At 44.6% G+C, this 21,603-nt stretch overlaps 1 protein-coding gene across 1 annotated transcript in view; it reads left to right on the top strand.

Moving 5' to 3' along the window:
- Nucleotides 1–19,895, top strand: part of LOC308523683 (cilia- and flagella-associated protein 61-like) — a gene marked incomplete at both ends in the record, with an annotated part of 65,589 nt that extends 45,694 nt beyond the window's left edge. The window contains 2 exons of the mRNA XM_081097695.1: nt 18,159–18,221; nt 19,783–19,895. Coding sequence (XP_080953821.1) covers nt 18,159–18,221; nt 19,783–19,895 — 176 coding nt within the window. The remainder of the gene's footprint in view (nt 1–18,158; nt 18,222–19,782) is intronic.
- Nucleotides 19,896–21,603: the final 1,708 nt, after the last annotated feature.

Raw genomic sequence — 21,603 nt, 5'->3', positions numbered from 1 at the left:
TGAGCTAGAAATTTTCTTGATAATGCATAAGGCAAAATAGGTCACAGCCTGTGTGTTTCCATAGCTGTATTGGCATTGCCACATTTTCTACTTAAAAATAAAAAAAGAAGCAAGAAGCAAAACTTTTGTTTGTCATGTATGACCTGGGGAGCAGGGATCTGTTTTAAATGAGGCCTGCAAGGTTCAGATCTGTGAATCTCAACATACCACTGGGGCCTAGCATACAGGATCCCTGTGGAACATAATGTGCCATTGGCAGGGAGAAATATAATTTTATATAACAGAATGGTGAGCTTTCAAAAGAATAACCAATATAGCCCCTCACGAATATAACCAACTCACCTAGGAAAAGTGCTGCTTACTATACATTTAGAAGATCCTTCGAAATATAATTTTATAGCAAATCTACATAAAACATAGCCATGCTGCCCTTTAAATTAAAAAGGAAATCACTCTTTGTCATGAAATGTTTCTTTGTATCTTAATTTTCATCAAACTTACATTTGCTTCTGACCTCAGATTCTCTCCGCTGTAGGGGTAGGAAACATCTGGAATCACTCCATGTGCCAGATCTAAGAAACAATGGCTAAATCAAACCATTTATTGTGTGTCAATAAAATAAAAGACGGGTCTTTTAGTCCATCTTCCCAAGGTTCTGTTTTATATGCCCGGTTGCCTTCTAGATTACTTTATAGATTCCAAATATGGGTGAAGCACTCGTCTACAGAGAATAGCGGTGTTTCTGCCAAAATATTTGCATTATGTATCTCAGAATATCTATTTTAATGTCCAGTATGTTCTGTAGTTATTTAACTAGTGACCCACAAGGACTCTGTATTACGTTGTTCAGGCTGGCATAACAGAGTATCATAGACTGGGGAGCTTAAACAACAAATTTATTTTCTCACAGTTCTGAAAGCTAGAAGTCTGAGATCCGTGCGTTGGCAGGGTTGGTTTCTTCTGAGGCCTCTCTCTGTGGCTTCTAGATGGCTGCTCTCTCCCTGTGTCTTCGTGTGGTCTTCCCTCTGTCCCTGTCCATGTCCTAAGCTCCTCTTGTTATAGGGAGACAGTCATATTGGCTTAAAGGCCACCATATGACCTCATTTTACTTTCATTATCTCTTTAAAAGCGCTATCTCCAAATGTAGACACGTTCTGAGGTGCTGGGTGTGGGACCTAAACATGAATTTTGTGGGGGCATAATTTAGCCCATAACCACCTAGGATCCTGTGCCAATGGTTGTCTGGAGCCCTGTGGCCATGTCTGCAAGGCTATGGCAGTAATGCAGGCGGTGGTGGTACCTGTGAGACACCAAGACCTCGGTTCTTGTCTTCTTGAAGGAAGGATTTCAGTCAAGAGACAAAGTGCAGCAGAGCAAGCAAAAATTTATTGGCCGCAGCAAATGCACACAGGACAGTGAAACAAGAGAGGGCTCCACAGAGGAGAAGCAACAGGAGGGCCTAGGCCAGTGGTCGGCAAACTCATTAGTCAACAGAGCCAAGTATCAACAGTACAATGATTGAAATTTCTTTTGAGAGCCAAATTTTTTAAACTTAAACTATATAGGTAGGTACATTGTTATTAACTTAATTAGGGTACTCCTAAGGCTTAGGAAGAGCCACACTCAAGGGGCCAAAGAGCCGCATGTGGCTCGCGAGTCGCAGTTTGCCAACCACGGGCCTAGGCTGGGCTGCTTTAGCTCACTGGGAAGTCAGAGAAAAAGGGGCCTTGGAGACAGGTTCAGGGGGTTAGCCAGGAAGAGCTGCCACTGCCCATTGCTCCCCTGGTTGCAAGTCTCATGGGGTCCCTTAGAGGGGGTAAGGTGGGGAGGGAATGGCATGGGCTTGCCCCCCTGGAGAGAGCTGGGTCCCTTGTGTTGAAGGTATTTATCTCTCTCTCTTGCAGATGGGAATCTTAGAGGAGGGGTCAGGGGAAGATCTCAATAGAATATCCATCAGCTTTCCAGGTGTGTCCTTTCAGGGTAGTGGTCTCCACTGATTGGTCAGCGCCAGGGGAGGGTGTCATTAGTCAGTGCAGCTGGTCCTGAGGCAGCCATGGCATAGTTTGTCTGGTTTTGCTGCTTTTCTGGGCCTGGAGCCGAAACACAACTGAGGACGGGACGTTATCTTTGGGGAAGAAAGGTCAGGAGTTCCAAACCTCATGACCAGTGATAGGCTAGGGGAGGAAAGGTTACCCTGGGGGCGAGGTCCTTGTTTTCCCAATTTTGCCCCTTGCTAGGCACATGGGGCTTTCCGCCCTGATGACCTTCTGTACCTGACCCATCGTCCTTGCTCTGCTCACGTCTGTCGAAATGCCTATTACATTGGTAACAGAGTCCACTCTACTTAATGCTCATACATGCTCTGTTATAGTTCAAATTTTGTCCTTTTTTTAACCACTAAATATCTTTTTAGTATAGAAAGGTGACAAAATTTCATTCTTCCAAAACTTTAGCTACTCTTGTCAACTTTGATATTCTAGAATTAACTAATGCTTTGCTGGAGATGTTGACAAACAAGTAATACCAGATCTATGCCCAGACTAATGTGTTTCTCTCCAAGGTTGACAGTAAATGCTTCCATGGCAAAAAAATAAAGTGACGAACAAAGTAGAACTAGAATCATGGACACCTGGTATAGTCTAACAGATATCAGAGGGGAGGTGAGAGGGTTGGATGGGAAGAAAGAAAGTGAAGAAAATAGCCAAAGAACATATATGCATGCATAGCCCCTGGACACAGAAAATAACATGGAGAGGGCCAGAGGAAGGGGAGGGTCTAGGTCAGCGGTTCTCAACCTGTGGGTCGCGACCCCTTTGGCGGTCGAACGTCCGTTTCACAGGGGTCGCCTAAGACCGTCATGCATATCAGATATTGACATTACGATTCATAACAGTAGCAACATTACAGTTATGAAGTAGCAGTGAAAATAATTTTATGGTTGGGTCACAACATGAGGAACTGTATTTAAAGGGCCAGAAGGTTGAGAACCACTGGTCTAGGTGGAGGGGACGATGGATCAGGTACAAAGAGGGGGAAAACTTCAAAATATTAAAACAGCAGCACCATATGATTCTTAAGGCACCCACTTAAGAATTTGTTATTTTGCAGAGAGCAAGATGACTAGAAAGCGCATTCCGACTCTCCTCCTAAGCTCTGGGAATGGCCTCTGGCTAGGCTGTGCTAATCACCTGACATTCATTTCACAATGGTAGAAATGCAAATACATTTTTACATAGAGCCTTGAGGTCTTTGAAAGGAAAGTGGCTTTATTTATATTCGTTATGATCATTATGTGCTGGGATTATTTTCTCAGTAGGCAATGTCTTTTTTGCCCACATTTATGAAGCAGGGGAGAAGGCATTTAATGAATTTCAAGAGTGTATTTAACTGTAAAACACATCTCACTCAGTATATTCACATGTAAATAGCCCTTTTATTTGTTCTCTTTGGTGACCTCTCTTCTTCTGGTTGGAGATCACAGTTTGTTGTTGTTTTCCATTTCCAAATGGTAGGCTGAATGATGATAATGAAAGATTATGCAAAAAAAATCCATGTTTAAAATAATGTTGATATGCCACTTGTGTTGCTGGATAATTATAGTAATTTGGCCATTACACTATATGGTGTCAGGAGTTAGTTACTAGAAAACATGGTGATAGAGGTGATTCAGGGGATTTTCATCCCAACAGGCTGCTTGATCCTACTGACTTTTCTGTTGAAAATCAATTGCTTGTGAGTGAATACTCTGAATGTCCCTGTGATGAAATTGGCTGTCTGTGGGCTGCACCCATTGCACTGGGGTCACTGTGAGTTCTGTGTCTGTTTACACAGTGTTTGTGAGACTCTTAAAATATCACGGATCTACCTAATTTAATCTGAGCAAAGCAACTAAGGAAGTAATTACTAAGAATCATAGTCTTTGCACATGGCAGCCAACAAAGGAAAATGTATTAATTCTAAGCCCAACATGAAGCCATTTATTTTGCTGCTGGATTGCAACCCTTTCTACACTGCAGAGTCCTCTGGCTGTTGGTGTCTGCACACTTTCAGGAGAGAACAGGTTAGTTCAGTGCAAGACATGGAGCAGTTACCTTGGAAGCTGGCTCTGACTTCAGGTTCCTCTTTGGCGACATTCCATTTTCATTCAAGGTTATTAATATATGTTCAGATTTTTCTATTTTTCAATGTGTAGGTATGTATATATAAATATATGTGCGCACACACACACACACACACACACACACACACACACACATATATATATATATATATACACGCATGCATACATACTGTTAAAAATGATTAAAGAAGACAATATAGGTGATGTAAACAAGCTTTATTTAATACTTCATAAAGTGAATAGACTCCTTTCGGACAATTGCAGAATGGGGCAGAAGGCTGGAAGCTTTTAGGGGATACAGAATAAAGAACAAGGACGAGAAAAATAGAAAATATCCGATTAGCTGGAGCTACAAAATCAACCTTGTTTGGGTGAGAAAGAGTAAGGAAATAAGCATAAAGCCCAGAGTCGGTTTGCTGTTTGGGGATTGGATTACTGGATATGCTGCATTTCTTGGTCAAGAGGCACATTTACAGGAACACAAAGGTTAGATCTGTTTCCATTTGCTGATGTGGCACTCCAAGAGGAGCAGCTCTATCTGGAGCCTAGCAGTTATTGAAAAAACTAGAGACCCATTGCATGAAATTCATGCACGGGGTCAGGGGTGTCCCTCAGCCCAGTCTGCACCCTCTCCAATCTGGGACCCCTTGGGGGATGTCTGACTGCTGGTTTCAGGCCTAAACCAGCAGTTGGACATCCCTCTTGCAATCTGGAACTGCTGGCTCCTAACCACTCACCTGCCTGCCTGCCTGCTTGATTGCCTCTCCACTCTGCCTGCCTGCCTGATTGCCCCTAACTGCTCTCCCCTGCTGGCCTGATCCCTTAACCGCCTCTGCCTCAGCCCCCATCACTGTGGCTTTGTCTAGAAGGACGTCCAGAAGGATGTCCAGAAGATGTCTGGCCTAATTAGCATATTACCCTTTTATTAGTATAGATATATATGTATACACACACACACATACATATTTTTGCACAAAATTAACTACACAAAAATATATTTATTTATAATAAATTTGGGGAAATTTTCAGCTTCTCTAAAACTGAACTGCACATTAAAACCCAAGATCTTTTGCTCCCCTTTTCTGCCTACTAAGTTATAAATACGTGTTGTAATTAAGATAGTCCATTCTGGGCTAGGAGATTCCTAACTCAGAGTTTCTGACTGCTATGAAGGTTGATTAATTCAACACTCTGGAATACAATTTGGAAATGATTATCAGAACCCATTAGATGTTCATATTCTTTTACCTCAACTGTGGCAAATCTGAGAAAATAATATTAAATCTGTAAAAATATACATATTCAAGACTATTCATTAAGCATAATTATAACACTATAAATGAACAAGCAAAAAATATCCAAATAAATAAACAAATTAAAAAACCCAAAGTTTCTCACAAGAGAGGCATTGCTGAATTTTTAAGTGTCCACTGGACAGATGTGCAGTAGCCTTTAAGAAGGTTACCAGTAGTGAGGGGACATGGTTACAATAAATCTTATGTGGAAAAAGTCCACGCAAAATGAATTGAAGTACAAGTAAAACTACCTAAGAAACTTGTGCTATGAAGAGTACTAGGGGGTAATCATTTAAAATGACAAAATTGGCTGTCACAGAAAGGACATCAAGGCAATGCTTTTTAAAAATTTACTTTCTCTTTTTTAAAACGTGAAAACAATCTTAAATTCATAGAAAAGTTGCAGGTACTTTTTTTTCCCCCTAATCCATTTGAAAATTAGTTGCCGCCATTTATGCTGAGTCATCGATGAATACGTTATTTAGTGTTTCCTACAGAGGACCATTGTCCTTTACAACCTTCAAACAGCCATTGAGATCAAAGAATTCACTTGAATATGTTACTACCGTCTAACTCGCAATCCACAGACCTCGTTCAAGTTTCCCCATTTGTGCCAATAATGTGCTTCATAGCAGAATGACTTGGTCCAGAATGGCAAACTGCACGTAGTTGTCATATTACCTTTCATTTGAACATATCTCTTACTAGAGGCCCAGTGCATGAAATTCGTGCACGAATAGGATCCCTAGCAGCTGCTGGCTTTTGGCGAGGGCCTCCCTCTCCTGGCTGCCAGCTGCTGGCCGGGGCCTCCCTTCATTCCGTGTCACCTCCTGGTGGTCAGCACACTTCATAGCAAACGATCAAACTCCAGGTAGGTCGAACTCCCAAGGGAACACTTTGTATATTAGGCTCTTATATATATAGATGAATTAACCAAACCAGTAATGAAGTCAATAAAGATAAAATGTTTGACAACGTTAACAAGTGTAACTGATTCATATAGAGCCCTGCAATAGGATATATACTCATTTCATGGACTCAAGGAAGGAACATTTACAAAATTGACCACATGCTTAACAAACTTTAAAGGATTAAAATCATACAGAGTAGGTTATCTGACTTCAATGCAATTACTAAAACATTCCAAATAGGTAAAGAAAATGTGGTTATGGATATATTGATTTTTACTTGTAGTCTATCCTTTTTTCATTATATATTTTGTGTCTTTGTTATTAGGTGCATAATTTTTAAATCATTATAAATCTTCCTTGAACTTTTAAAAATCAATTATGAAGTGTTCTTTATCTCTAGTGATCTCTTGTGCTTTAAAGTCTACTTTTTCTGATTTTAACATGGCCACACTTGCTTTTTTTGATTCATGTTTGTATGTCATATCTTTCTTTGATTCTTTTGTTTTCATCCTTCCTTGCATTTTAGATATGTCTCTTGTAAACAGCATAGAGTGGGTTGTTGTTTTCAATTTAGTGTGACAACTGTTATCTTTTAATTAGAGTATTTGGTCTGTTTGCTTTTTATATTCTTACTAGAGGCCCAGTGCACAAAAATTTGTGCACTGGGGGAAGGGGGGGTCCCTCAGCCCGGCCTGTGCCCTCTCACAGTCTGGGACCCCTCGGGGGATGACCATCTTCTGGCTGAGGCCCGCTTCCCGGGGATTGGGCCTAAGATGGCAATCAGACATCCCTCTGGCAGCCCGGCAGCCCTCAGGGGATGTCCACTTGCCAGCGGGGAGCAGGCCTAAACTGCAGTCGGACATCCTTAGCGCTGCTGACGAGGCAGGAGAGGCTCCCACCACCATCGCTGTACTGGCAGCCATCAGCCTGGCTTGTGGCTGAGCAGAGCTCCTCCCATGTGAGAGCACCCTGACCACCAGAGGGCAGCTCCTGCATTGAGCGTCTGCCCCCTGGTGGTCAGTGTGTGTCATAGTGACCATTCATTCCCAGTCTTTCTGCTGTTAGGGTCAGTTTGCATATTACCCTTTTACTATATAGGATAGAGGCCTGGTGCACGGGTGGGGGCCGGCCGGTTTGCCCAGAAGGGTGTCCTGGATCAGGGTGGGGGTCCCGCTTGGGTGCCTGGCCAGCCTGGATGAGGGGATGATGGCTATTTGCAGCTGGTCACACCCTCTTCAGGGTGGGGGTCCCCACTGGGGTGCCTGGCCAGTCTGGGTGAGGGGCTGAGGGCCGTTTTCAGGCTGGTGGGTGACAGAAGCTCCCAACCTCTCATTTTTTTCTTTTTTTCTTTTTATTCTGGGATTTATTTACCTTCTATGGCTGTCACTGGAGCTGAGAGCCGGCTCCAGCTCAGAGGCCCGGCTCCAGCTCTGAGGCTGTGGCTGGCTGAAAGCAGGTATCTGGGTTTTTTTAGCTTCTATAATTGAGACATTGTTTCCATCACTGCCACTCTACACTCTGAGGCCGAAGCTCACTGAAAGCAGGTTTCTGGAGCTTGTTTAGCTTCTATAATTGCAACATAGTTGCTTAGAGTGCAGTTCAGAGGCTGGCAGCAGCAGGCGGGGAACGTTGGCTTCCTCTATCAGTGGAGAAAGCAAGCAAGCCTCCTGTTCGCTTTAGCTGCCTGGCTGCCAGCCACCATCTTGGTTGGCAGTTAATTTGCATATCTTGCTGATTAGCCAATGGGAAGGATAGCGAAGTTATGGTTAATTACCATGTTTGTCTATTATTAGATAGGATAGCTACCATCTTACTTTATATGTTTTCCTTATGTTTCTATGTTTCATTTCTGGAGTTATTTATTTGTGTCTTTTAAAAAAATATCACCAGAGTCTGTTTAATTTGTATTTTCAAAGAACTAGCTTCAGAATTTAATCAGTTCACCTTGCACACTGGGTGTTAGGTGGGCCGCTGGTCTCGGCCCTGGTACTCCAGGCTGTGGAGCCCAGCCTGGGCCCTGGTCCACGATCTACTCAGGGGAAACACCTTCCCCAATCCCAGAGATCCCTCTTTACTCTCGGCCTGCTGCCTGTGGAAGCTGGGTCACCCCTCTCACTATCTTGCCCTTCCTCCTGGTCTCCAGGTGTTTTCTGTCCTTCCTTGATATAAGTCTCCTCCTCAGCTGGACTTCTGTTGGTAATTCCGGATAAATGTTCCTCAGTTTAGTTTTATTTCCATTCTGGCCCTGGTAAAGGACTCACTGGTTGTGAGCTCCCGTGTTGGGGCAGAATCTCGAAAGGTGCCAGGGACACACGAGGAGGAACTGAACTGTCTGGCTGCAGGTCAAGAGCTGGAGGGGCAGCTTTCTCCCAGACAGAGTGGTGGTAGGAAGCCATTACTCCTTTGCTGAGCCCTCCCCCTCTGTATCTCTACTTTAACAACAACAAAAAACATTTTTAGGAACTTTTGACAGAACTCTTAGATTTGATGTGGTTAGATAGATCAATAGTTATATGACTTCTGCCTTTGGCATTTAAAAAAAAATACGTTTTTATTGCTTTTGTTTGTTTGTTTGTTTGTTTTAGAGAGAGAGGGAGAGAAAGAGAGAAACAGCAATCAGTTGCCTCCTGCATGCAACCCAACTGGGGATTGAACCCACAATCTGTGTATGTGCCCTAACTGGGAATCGAACCAGCAACCTTTCAGTGCATGGGATGATGCTCAAACAACTGAGCCACACCAGCCAGGGCTGCCTTTTGCATTTAAGGAAGAAATTTTCCACCCCCAAGGTTATAGAGATATTCTCTTATGTTTTTTCTTGTAATTTCAAACTATTTAAAAATATTTAGGCTGTTAATTTATCTGCAAAATATTTCTGTGTATTGTATGAAATAGGGGCTCAAATTAACTTTTTCTCATATGTTTAGTACTGTTGATTGTGTAGTTTATTATTTTCCCACCAATCCAAAATGCCACCTTTAACATATATCAACATTTTGTAATTGTCTGGTTCTTTTCTAGATTTCATTTTGTTCTATTTCTACTCCAGTAAAGCTTTTAATAATATGGCTTTATAATGTCTTAATATTCATTAGGACATTTGGCCCACTCTTTGTTCTTATTTCTTAAAATTTTGTTTACTACCTGTTCTTCCATATTTACGTTTTTATAATTAGCTTATTTTATTGCACTGATAAACCTTTTTATTGATATTTAAAATAAATGTAAAAAAGCCCCAGATTGTATACTTTTATTTTTTCCTAATGCCTTTTAAAATGTATTATTTGGCTTTCCCTATGTGTTAGTCCTATTAGTAAAGAGCAGGACAGAGCCAGGTTTTGAGGAACCTAAAGTCTGTACAATTCTGGGAGCTCTCTTACAGAAAAAGAATGAAAAATTATGAATGCAGGAGTAGCTGTGCCTGGGAGGGGCCGATCTAGGGAGGGGCCTGAACCTACAACCTCATTAGCTTTGTGATGAACCCACTTCAGATGAGCAGCCTCACTTAGAAAGTCCCAGCAAATTGTGCCTCCACTCTCACTAGGATAAAGCGCTAGTGCATGACTTCTAAGCTGCACAGGTGATATAAGCGATAAAATAACAATTAAATTTGCAGCCCGAGTGGGTTTTTAGTTGTGTGTCACATCTGAGGATCTCAGGGCACACTGTGAAAATTAAGTAATTCAACCTCACAAAACCCCAGAGACACAGGAAAGAGAGATAGAGCATCACCTCACCCCATTCTGAAATGCAGCCACCTCTGGGGACGAGCGTGGTAGCTGCTTAATAATAACCTGCAACACCCCAGGACGGTTCAGCCAAGACAATTAGTTGTTGTAGTTGGTAATTGTCTCGTGAAGCAGGGCAGTCACTGGGATTATTAGTTCACTGCAAATCTAATCCATTCTTCACGATTTCTAACTTCTTAGTAATTTTGTCCTAATTAGAAAAGAAATGTATGCACAGTGAAAGTCTGATTTTCTTTCAGTTGTGTTTTTATGTGGTTCTTCAAATTTAAAACTTAAAATAGGAAAAGATTTTAAAAAATAAAGTGCAGCTTAAGAATAGAGAGTTATCTATATGTTTTCTTTGTGTTTTGTTTTGTTTTAATTCAAAAAGTTTGCACCCTAGTCAGTGTTGCTCGGTGGTTAAAGCATTGGCCCAGGAACCAAAGGGTCATGGGTTTGATTCCTGGTCAAGGGCAAGGATTCCTGGGTTGCAGGTTTGATCACCAGCCCCAGTCAGGGTGCATGCGGGAGGAAACCAACTGATGTGTCTCACATTGATCTTTCTCTTTCTACCTCTCCACTTCCCTCTCTTCCACTTTCTCTTAAAAAAAAAAAATCAATGGAAAAAAATATCCTCGAGTGAGGATTAACAACAAAAAAGTTTGCTGCTGAGCAAAAGGAATCAATGATAGGACTCAGAATAGCAGCTCCCTCTAAGAGGTAGATTAGCTGGACAGGATTATGGGTGGGGGAGTTTCTGGCCCTAGAAATGCTTTAGATTTCATTTGGGTGGTTGTTACATGGAAGCAGATACATAGAAATTCACACATTTTACCATATGCGTGTCATGCTGCCCTTGTTGCCATGAGAGTGCTGCAAACTCCATGTGGACTGTCTAGAAAGTTTCGCGGGAAGCAGGACATATGCAGGAACTGGAATCATACTTTGTTTTATTCTCCCCAAAGTATCTATGTCAGAAGAGGGATTCTGAGTCCTTCACTTACCTCTCATTTTTCCCCCCAAAGGAGCTACTTGTTACGCGGGATGCAGTTCTCTCACTGCCCCTGCAACCTGATGTATATCTCCTTGTATGTGCTCCTTACACCCCCAGGGCATGGGATTTTCCTCTTAGAATTCGATTCTACTTTATTCACCTACATCTTTGCCAGAAGCAGGTAGAGCAGCGGTTCTCAACCTGTGGGTCACGATCCCTTTGTGGGTCGAACGACCCTTTCACAGGGGTCGCCTAAAACCATCGGAAAACACATATATAATTACATATTGTTTTTGTGATTAATCACTATGCTTTACTTATGTTCAATTTGTAACAATGAAATCGGGGTCACCACAACATGAGGAACTGCATTAAAGGGTCGCGGCGTTAGGAAGGTTGAGAGTCACTGAGGGAGAGGGCGTGAGTGACCTGGGACTTGGGGTTGTGAGGCATCTGCAGGGGCAGTTGCCCTGGCTGGCGCTAGAAGGAAACAGTGGGAGAGGAGGAAGCAGTGAGGATCTGGGCTGCCTCTGGCTGTGCAGCGTCTGACTTGGCCGTTGGAAAGGTTAGAAACAAGAAGACAGAGCAGCAGGCCCACACTGGCAGCGGTGTCTCTGGGGCCTTCAGCAGGGCCGGGTCCCTTCTGCATCTGTGGCAGCATTCCAGGCAGGGCCAGCCCTTGGGCAGTGTCCTAGGGCTGCTCTGAGCCAAGGCGCACAGGCTGAGAGCAGATGTCATGGCTGAGAATTCCCAGCAGAGTAGGCACAGGGTGAGCCAGAGAGGAGGCATGGGAGTGGGAGATAGGAGAGAGAGGGAGAGAAAAAAGGGGAGCGGGGGGGGGGGGGGGAGATAGAGTTAAAGAGAGGGGGAGAGGGAGGGGAAAGGGGGGAGGGAAGAAAGAGAGACCAACAGGAAGAAAGGCAGGAAGAAAGACACAGGAAAGTAGAAAGAAAGGAAGGAAGGAAGGAAGGAAGGAAGGAAGGAAGGAAGGAAGGAAGGAAGGAAAAAACGGAGGTGCCGAAACCGGTTTGGCTCAGTGGATAGAGCGTCGGCCTGCGGACCTAAAGGTCCCGGGTTCGATTCCGGTCAAGGGCATGTACCTGGGTTGCGGGCACATCCCCAGTGGGGGATGTGCAGGAGGCAGCTGATCGATGTTTCTCTCTCATCGATGTTTCTAACTATCTATCTCTCTCCCTTCCTCTCTGTAAAAAAATCAATAAAATATATTTTAAAAAAAAAAAAAAACGGAGGAGAAAGAGAAAAAGAGGGCTTTTTTGAGAAGATGGGAAAAATGTTTTTTACTATAATTTTAGTGACGGTTAAATACATGAAATTGCCCTGATTATTGACTTTCCAAAGCCTATTACAGCAATAATGCTGAGTTCCAGTTCTTCTTGCTTAGAAAGTAGAAAAGTGAAGGGTACCTGTCAGACTGCATGCTCGCAGTATTGTCAGAGGACAAACAGCCCTGGTGCTAATCTTTGGCGTTCAGATACAGCTAATTGTGGTCTTTTCCACGGTCTTTAAATAAATAAACAAATAAAAAACCATATATATATATATATATATATATATATATATATATATATATATATATATTAGAAAGGAAGGGAGAGGGAGAGAGTGATAGAAACATCAATGATGAGAAAGAATCATTGATTGGCTGCTTCCTGCATGCTCCCCACTGGGGATCAAGCCCACAACCCAGGCATGTGCCCTGACCGGGAATTGAATTGTGGAGGTTCATAGGTCGACGCTCAACCACTGAGCCAAGCCAGCTGGGCCATGGTCTTTCTTAAAATCATTTGAAAGCCTGCCATCCAGGAAGTTGATAATCAGTGTTATGAACTTCAAAGTGGGGTGGCGGGGGGGGGGGGGGGGGAGAGGGGGCGGTTGGTGGCTTCTCTGGAAGGATCACATAGCTCAGTAACTGGCAGAGGCTGAAGGCCTCCTGGTGCCAGGCCAGGCCCATCACTGGCATCCTCGAGGGCACAGAGAGGTGAGAATTGGGGTCGGCTGTGAAGAGCCTGTTCTTCCCACCTCATGGTGCTGGCCTCTGCAATACAATTCTCCAGACATGCTGCAGTTTAGACACACTACTATGCCGTCTCCAATTTCCTGTGGCTCTGCAGATATTTATCATCTGTTTTCTGTCCTTATACCTCTCTCTCTCTCTCTCTCTCTCTCTCTCTCTCTCTCTCTCTCTCTCTCCCTCTCTCTCTCTTTTTCAGATACTTATTGCCGGCATAGCAGCCTGGATTCCCAGCAAACACTCGAGTCACAGGAACCTGATACTCCAGAGAGAAGGGAAAGTATCCAGGTAAGAGAGACCATTCACGCATGCCTGGGTGCGGGTGGTCCTAGGGGCTGCTGGTGCGGGTCGTGGGTGGTCCTGGTGCCCGGGAAATTCTAAGGTCTGATGGGGAAAAGGCCCTACCATCACTAAGAGCACTGAAGGCGAGGGGACAGTGACAGTGAGCCCAGAGGAAGCAGGCGGTGTGTTTGTCATGGACATGGAGCCTCACTGCTTTCTCCAGGAATACGGCTCTGCCTTCCCTCGCACCCCTCCCCTGAGCTCAGGAGGCTGAGGTGGGTGCCGCTGTTCATTGAAAGCCAGTTAAACAGTCCAGACTGTCTGAGGAGACTTGCACACTGTCCACATATGCAAACGAAGCAGCATTTTCCTTCGTGCAAACTACAGAAGCATCCACCACGGCTCCCTGGAGAGCTGTTGGCTGCGTTGTCCTGGCCTGGCCCCAGCAGGAGCCCGGCCGCCTCCTGCTGCCTAATGGGTGCCCCTGATGGAGCTCGCCTGTGCTGCTCCTGCCGCCCTCACCTGAAGAAGGGGGACCTGGAACAGAGGAGGCCAGTCAGCCAGGCTCGCCTCGCGGCCAACACTTTCAGCCTGATTTCTCACCAGTGCCATGTGGCCAGGATCTCAAGGCGCGTGTCCTCACACAGCTCCTTCAGCTCTGTCCTGCCGACTCCGTCATCCCAGGAGGGACAGAACCCACCCTGAGCCCAGGATGGGGGCAGGGGTAGTGCCCAACTCTTTTACTTCTCCTTTCCACCCTCGAACAAAGCAACATGCCCTTGCCCATCAGCTCATGCAAAGAATATCTTGGGAGAAGCGGGAGGATGTTTATCTTAGCACTAGGCCACCGGGCTTCTCCTCCTGATTTTCATATTGTCTCTGTGGAAAATGCATTCTTCTCCCACAGACCACAAAGGGACCCAGTCCGTAGCTGGCTGGGTGTTGCGTTTCCAGTGCTGATTTAGTCTCTGCACAGAGGTTGGGCCCTCCAATGGCTCTGGCACTCGCCCAGGTGCTGAAAGCCACCAAAGCAGCCTCGGCCTCCAAGAGGTGGTGACAGGCTGGGGGAGAGGAAAGCACCCTAACTCAGTGTGGGAAAGACGGTGGGAAATCTCCCAGAAGAAGGGACGGAGGGAAACCTGAATCTTTTTTTTTTAAATTGTCTTATTGCTTAAAGTATTACAAAGGGTATTACATATGTCTCCTTTTTCCCCCTGCCCTTGACAATCCCCTGGCCTCCCCTACCCCCCAGTGTCTTATGTCCATTGGTTATGCTTATATGCATGCATATAAGTCCTTCGGTTGATTTCTTACCCCCGCTTCTGCCCCCCTACTCTCCCCGGCCTTCCCGCTGCAGTTTGACAGTCTGGTTGAGGCAGCTCTGCCTCTATATCTATTTTTGTTCATAAGTTTATAATGGTCTTTATTATCCATGAATGAGTGAGATCACGTGGTATTTTTCCTTCATTGACTGGCTTATTTCACTTAGCATAATGCTCTCCAGTTCCATCCATGCCGTTGCAAATGGTAAGAGTTCCTTCTTTTTTACAGCAGCATAGTATTCCATCGTGTAGATGTACCACAGTTTTCTAATCCATTCATCTACTGATGGGCACTTAGGCTGTTTCCAGATCTTAGCTATGGTGAATTGGGCTGCTGTGAACATATGGGATACCCGAATCTTTTAAAGGTCGTATGACATGGATTAGATTGAGGGACATGACGCTGATGAATGGAATGTAAAAACAAGGAAAACAAACTCTGTGCAAGGGAACTCTATTCTGGCAAAAATTGAGTAACAGAAACTGGATTTACTGTCCTGCCTGAAACAACTAAAAACTGGCCAAAATACATGCAATCGCAGTTTTTAAGACACTGCTCCTCGGGTAACGATGGAGAGTGACCTCTGAGTGATGGGCAAGGAGCCGGGCGAGTCCTCTGATGGCCAGACTGCTGCCTGGGGAGAGTTCCCGGCCACAGCGCAGGGTGGCAGGAACCCGGGGAGCCCGGGGAGTTCCTGGGCTGTGGGGACAGATCTGTGGGTCCCTGGAGACTAAAGCCACTCAGGTTTGCAGGACAGAGTGCCTGAGGGCAGAGAGCTTCACAAAGAGGTTCCACGCCAGCAGAGGGTCACTCTCGAGTACTCAGCTGCGGAGTGACCAGCTCATGCATGTGAGGAAACTCCTGAAGGTCAGGGTGAGCGCACCTCCCCAAAGGATCAGAGTTCCAGTGCCCAGTGCTCGCGCTGCCTGACCCCATCAGCCCGGCGGGAGACCGTCACGACACAAGGCACTGGGAGAGTGCGCAGAAGGGCCCTGCATCAGTAGGAACAGTGACCTCGAGAGAGAGCACGGCTCCAGGCCTAACACAGTTTTAAAGCAAGACCGATAGGATCAAACTTTTTTCCAAGTACCTTAGCTGAGTCCCAGAACACAGCTCAAGAATATCTGTCTGTAGTAATACGAAATTATCATCGTCCAGTTCGGTTACATCATAATGTTCAGAATCCAGTAAAAAATGACCAGGGCCGCAAAAACTGGGAAGACATGCTGCATAAAGTGGAGACGACTCCGTTGAAGCCAAACCAGATCTGAAGCAGATGTTCGAATTAGTGGACACAACATTAAAACAGTTATGATAACGATATACGTTCTAAAGATTAAGGAGAGACGTAAAAGCACCCCTAATAAAACTGGTAGAAATAAAACTATAATTCATGGGCTAAAAAATACACTGGAAGATTAATCACAGATCAGATATCACAATAAAAAAGATTAGTGAACTTGAAACAGGAATGAGAGTTTGAAAAAATGATCACTGTGGGATGACTTCAGGTACCTAATATGTATGTAATTGGAGTCCATAAAAAAGAGGAGAGAGAGGTTGGAATAAAAAAGATTTGAAGAAGTAATAACTAAAAAAATTCTAAATTTTATAAAAATAATAAACCCACAAGCTCAACAAATAGCAAGCACAGGGAACATGAAGAAAATATGCCATACTGTGATAATCAAATAGTGAGAAGGTAGTGATAAAGATAACTTTTTCAGTTAGACAGTGGTTATTTTTGAAAAGCCTATATAGCTAACATCACACCTAATGGTAAAAGACTGAATGCTTTCCGTTGAAGTGAGGAACCAGGCAAGAATGTCTCCTCTCACCACGTCCATTCAAAATTTATACTGGAGGCTGCCTACGGATGGTACAGAAAGACAAGGAAAGAAATAATAGGCATCTAGATTGGAAAGGAAGAATTAAAACTCTCTTTTATTTGAAGACAATCATCTAGAATCTACAAAACAGCTACTGGAACTAATATGTACTTTGGCAAGTTGCTACATATACACAAAATTAATATGCAAAGTTTAATTTTACCTCTATAGAATAGCAATGAACAGTTAGAAATTGAGTTAAATATCATCCATAATAGTACAAATATACAAAATACTTAGAGATAAATCTGACAAAAGATGCTTAAGACTGTATACACTGAAAACTACAAAATAATTCTGAAAGAATGTAAAAAGACTTAGATAGTTGAAGAGATATCCTGATATCCCATGTTAATGGTTGGAGACTCAGTATTGCCAAGATGTTAATTCTTCCCAAATTGGTTAATGCAGTCCCAGTCAAGATTCCAGGAGGAATTTTTATATAAATTGAAAAATTGATTCCAAAATTCAAATAGAAGTGGAAAGGATCTAGAGTAGCCAACACAATGTTGTTCTGGAAAAAGAACAACGTTGTAGGACTAATGCTTCTGATTTCAAGACTTACAATTAAGTTCTTGGAATTAAGACCATGTAGTAATGGTGTCAAGGTCAACACATAGATTAATGGAACAGAACAGAAGATCCATAGACTCTGAATATCAATACTAATAAAAGGGTAATATGCTAATTAGACTGGATAGACTGGATGTCTTCTGGACGTCATTCCGGATGTCCTTCCTGACAAAGCTGAGGCCTGGCCTGGGAGAAGCTGCCTGCAGTCTCAGGTGCCTGTGGCCAACCCAAGGGAGGGAAGCCCAGGTCCTGGGTGCCTGTTGGTGGCCCGGGAGAAGCCGGCCTGGGTCCCAGGTGCCTGCGGGCAGGCAGAGGGATGGAAGCCCCGGTCCCAGGTGCTGGAGGGAAGCCGGTGCTGGCAGCTGGGGGAAGGCAGGCCTACTCTTGCACTAATTTTCATGCAGCGGGCCTCTAGCAATCTATAATGACAAAAAACAGGCCATTGTTTGCCTGGGTTGCAGAATGGCACGGGGTGGGGCTGAGGGGCATGTAGAAACACAGAAGCTTTTAGTTGTGATGTGTATGCTCATTATTTTTACGGTGATTTTTTTATGGGTGCATGCATAGGTCAAAACTTTTCAAAAGGTATAAACTTCAAATATATGCAGTTTATTATATGTCAGTTGTACCTCAATAAAGCAAAGCAGTTTTAAAAACCTAGGGCAGCCTTTAGTTTAACAGCATAAAGAAGAAAAGTATCTTATGCTAGTTATTATTACTAACATTTACAGAGAATTAGGAATTGCCAGCATTGTGCTAAACATCTATCTGTCTTATCTCTCTCTCATCTATCTTACCTACTTATCCTTATTTTATTCTCATAACAACCTTAAGCGGTAGGTGCTGCTCTTAGCCCCCTTTTCCAGATGAGGAAACTGAGGCCCCGAAACATTCTCACTGCCACACAGCCAGCAAGCAGTGGACCTGAACCCAGGCGGTTTGCTTCAGAGCTCGGGCTCTGAGCCACTGGGCCGTTGATGAATCCCCATGTTTTGCCATTGTCATTTGCAGGAGAAAATTGCAGAAGAAGCCTCAGTGGAGGAACTTACAACAAGACTCGGAAGCGTGATGGAGGTAGGGCTTGCGCAGGGCTTTGTGTGCTGTCTGGGTGGCTCCACGTGGTTCACTCCTCGCCTCCTGAGTCCCTGACCTTTTCTCCTCCAGGCTCCCTGCCTCTCTCTACAGGTTTCTACCTGCCACCTCCATTAGGGTCTACTCCACAACACTTCCCTCGATTGATTTTTACTTTACTGCGATTAATCTTCTATTCTCTATCTCTTGCACAGCTCAGACCGAGAAATTACACTTTCTACATCAATTATTTGCAACAATTTCAGTAATTAGCGATTTTCTCTTTTTTTCCATTGTCTACAAAGAAAACATTTTGTAGGGGCAAAGCATTTGTAAGAATTTTCTGCAATTCTCCACATCAGATATACAATCCTGTGCTCCTATACACACTTACATGTATAGGTCATTCATCTGCATCCCAGGTTCCCCTAACTGCTTCTTCCTGTGATGGATTCAGGCCAAGGGTGGTAGCATCTTGTGCCAGTTGCTGTCCCTAGGAGAGGCCAGGTTATTGCTGTGTTTTGTGTGTTGTTGTTTTTTATCCTCATCCTAGGGGAGAGAGAGAGAGAGAGCGAGAGCGAGAGCGAGAGCGAGAGCGAGAGAGAGAGAGAGAGAGAGAGAGAGAGATCAGTTGGTTGCCAGTCTGGGATCTTGAGTAGGTAACCCACTCATTAAACACTCTGCATTGTTGTCCTTTCCCTTCCTTGCCTCACTTTCCCACTCCCCTCCCAGGATCTCCTGGCTTCACTCCCCAAATAAACCTAGGTCAGAGTTTGCTTCTGGGGAGACCCACTGTAGGGCACTCGCTCCCCATGCCTTGGGGAGGAGAGAGTCAGGCATGCCGCACCCGGGAGCAATTTTCTCTTCTATGTTTCTAAGAGGGTAGCCATTCCTTTAGGAACCCAAACAAGGGTGTGGTGGGGCACAGGATGGTCCCCACTGCCTCAGAAGTTCTGGAACCCGGAGGGCATCCGGCCAACAAGGTGGATTGATCTCCCATGTTTATTGCCTCTACCTTTTGGGGAAACACACACACACACACACACACACACACACATACATAACCACAACCACTGAAATAACAGTAAAGGAATAAGAAAGGCCCACATTTACGAAGACTATGAGACTGGGAGAGGTGTTGGAAGATGAGCACTTGAAAATGTTTGGCATGAGGAAAATCAGCAGTGGCGTTCACACTGGCTTAGTCTGCTGTGGAAGGTGGGGCCAGGACTGGCCTGGGTCTGTTATAGTGTTTCGGGGACACAGGCTCCTTGCAGACAGCACCTCACTTGTCGTCTAGCCCCCAAGCGAAACGACCAGATGACCTCTCTCTGGAGAGACTGAACAGAAGCGGCTCCAAATTCAGGTTCAGCCTGTGGAATCGGGAAACACAGAGAATAGAAGAATAAGTGGGATTTTTCCATTTCCAATGGAGGAAGCCCTGAATTCTCCTCCTGCTGTCTTCCCCAAATGTCAGGTCTTTGTATTAGTGTTTTATTGCTACGGCAACAAATTACCACAAACTTAGTGGCTTCATGCACAACATAAATGTGTTATCTTGCAGTTCTAGATCTAAGACACCCCAAACAGGTCTTCCTGTGCTACGATCCAGGTGCAAACAGGGCCCTATTCCTCCTGGAGGCTGGAGGGGAGAAGTCATCCTTTACCAACTTCTAAAACCCACTTGCGTTCCTTGGCATGTAGCCCTTCCTCCATCTTCAAAGCTGGTAGCATGGCATCTACTCTGACCCTCATGACTTTCTCTTACAAGGACTCTTATGATTTGGGCCCACCCAGATCATCCAAGATAACCTCCTTGTATCAAGTCCTTAACTTAATGACATGTACAAAGTGTCTTTTACCCTGTAAAGCAAGCATGTCAAACTCGCGGCCAGTGAGCCACATGCTTCCACAGGTTCTGGGGATTAGGCCATGCACATCTTTGGGGACCACTGTTCTGCCTACCAAGTCCTTCATGCAGGCGATTGGAGAATTTAATTCCCCTCAAAAACTGACAGGCCCAAAGAAAAGGCCTCCTGGTAATGTCCCTGGAGGTGGTCACCCAATAAAATGCCAGGTTTGTGCTTGATCACCCCACGAAGTACCCAGTCAGTTGTTGAGTTTTGCTACCTACCAAGAACCGTTGCATTTAGGAAGCTAGGAAAGTGCTGCAGGGATAATGGGCGTAAACCATGACAAAGAAGACAACGAAAAGACCTGCAACTGGAACAGGAGCTATAAACAAGAAAGCAGGTGGTTCAGCAGGCAGGTGAGCAAGGCTGCCGGGGTCCAACCCCAGCAGGTCCAGGGGTTCCCAAAGGCGTAGACGGAGTCGGCGAAGAAGGAATGACACAGAGACAGCGTTCAGTTGATCAGCAGCCTAGCCAGGATCTCTAGCGAAGTTCTGGTTAGGATCTCCAGCGAAGTTCTGGTTAGGATCTCCAGCCAGGTTCTGTGTCCATGTTCTCTTGCTAGGTTCTCCAGGTTCTCCAGCCAGGTTCTGTAGCCATGTTCCCTCGCTAGGTTCTCCAGCCAGGTTCTGTCCAGGTTCTCCAGCTGGGTTCAGTCACCAGGTTCTAGTCAGGTTCTCTTGCCAATTTCTGTAGTCAGGTTCAGTCCAGGATCTTTTGCCATGTTCTCTCCAGCAAAGTTCTTCTGTCTCTAGGTTCTGTGTAGGTTCTGTCTTCTAAGTTCTGTGTTGTTACATCTGTATTTATACCAGTTGATTCCAATCCTATCAATCTCTATTCCAAAGGTTAGGGCGTTCCTTATCTCCATTCCAGGAAGTAAAGATTATGTAGCTTAAGCATGATTGTTCGTAGTTAAAGTGATTAATTACCCGCCTGGCACTTAGTTAAGAGGTTTTATTCCCTCCCTAACTTCAGGGGAAAATCCCTACCTGGGGAAACAACCTTTCTCAGAGAGGAGACCTTGGTTAAAACACATAGTGCCAAGAAGGTGAGCAAACATATTAAGAACAGTATGCCATATATGCCGGGTCCCTTGAAACAGCAAGCATGGACCGGCTCCCGGCACAAGGCGAGGTCAGAGGAGGAGGAAAGAAGAAGCCTTAGATGATCCCAAACGCTTGGTTGTTATGGAAAATATTGACAAACATGTGGCAAATCTGACAAAGCCTGTGAAAAACATTAGGAAACGAAGAGGATCAAATCAAAGTACACAGAGGCGAGCACAGTCATATTACATTCCTCACTCAGTAACAGTGATACCTACATATTTATTATAATGTAAATACTAACTGCTTTAACCACGAATTAAGCTATAATTATGGGGGAGGGGTTAGGATAAAGGGAAGCAGGTAGTGTGAGAGGGTTACATCTACCCATCACACTAATATCAAAAAGGGAACTTCAAAAACTGACAC

This window comes from Myotis nattereri (assembly GCF_964212035.1).
Source record: "Myotis nattereri genome assembly, chromosome: 8".
Taxonomy (NCBI): domain Eukaryota; kingdom Metazoa; phylum Chordata; class Mammalia; order Chiroptera; family Vespertilionidae; genus Myotis; species Myotis nattereri.
This window is presented reverse-complemented; position numbering and strand designations above follow the sequence as displayed.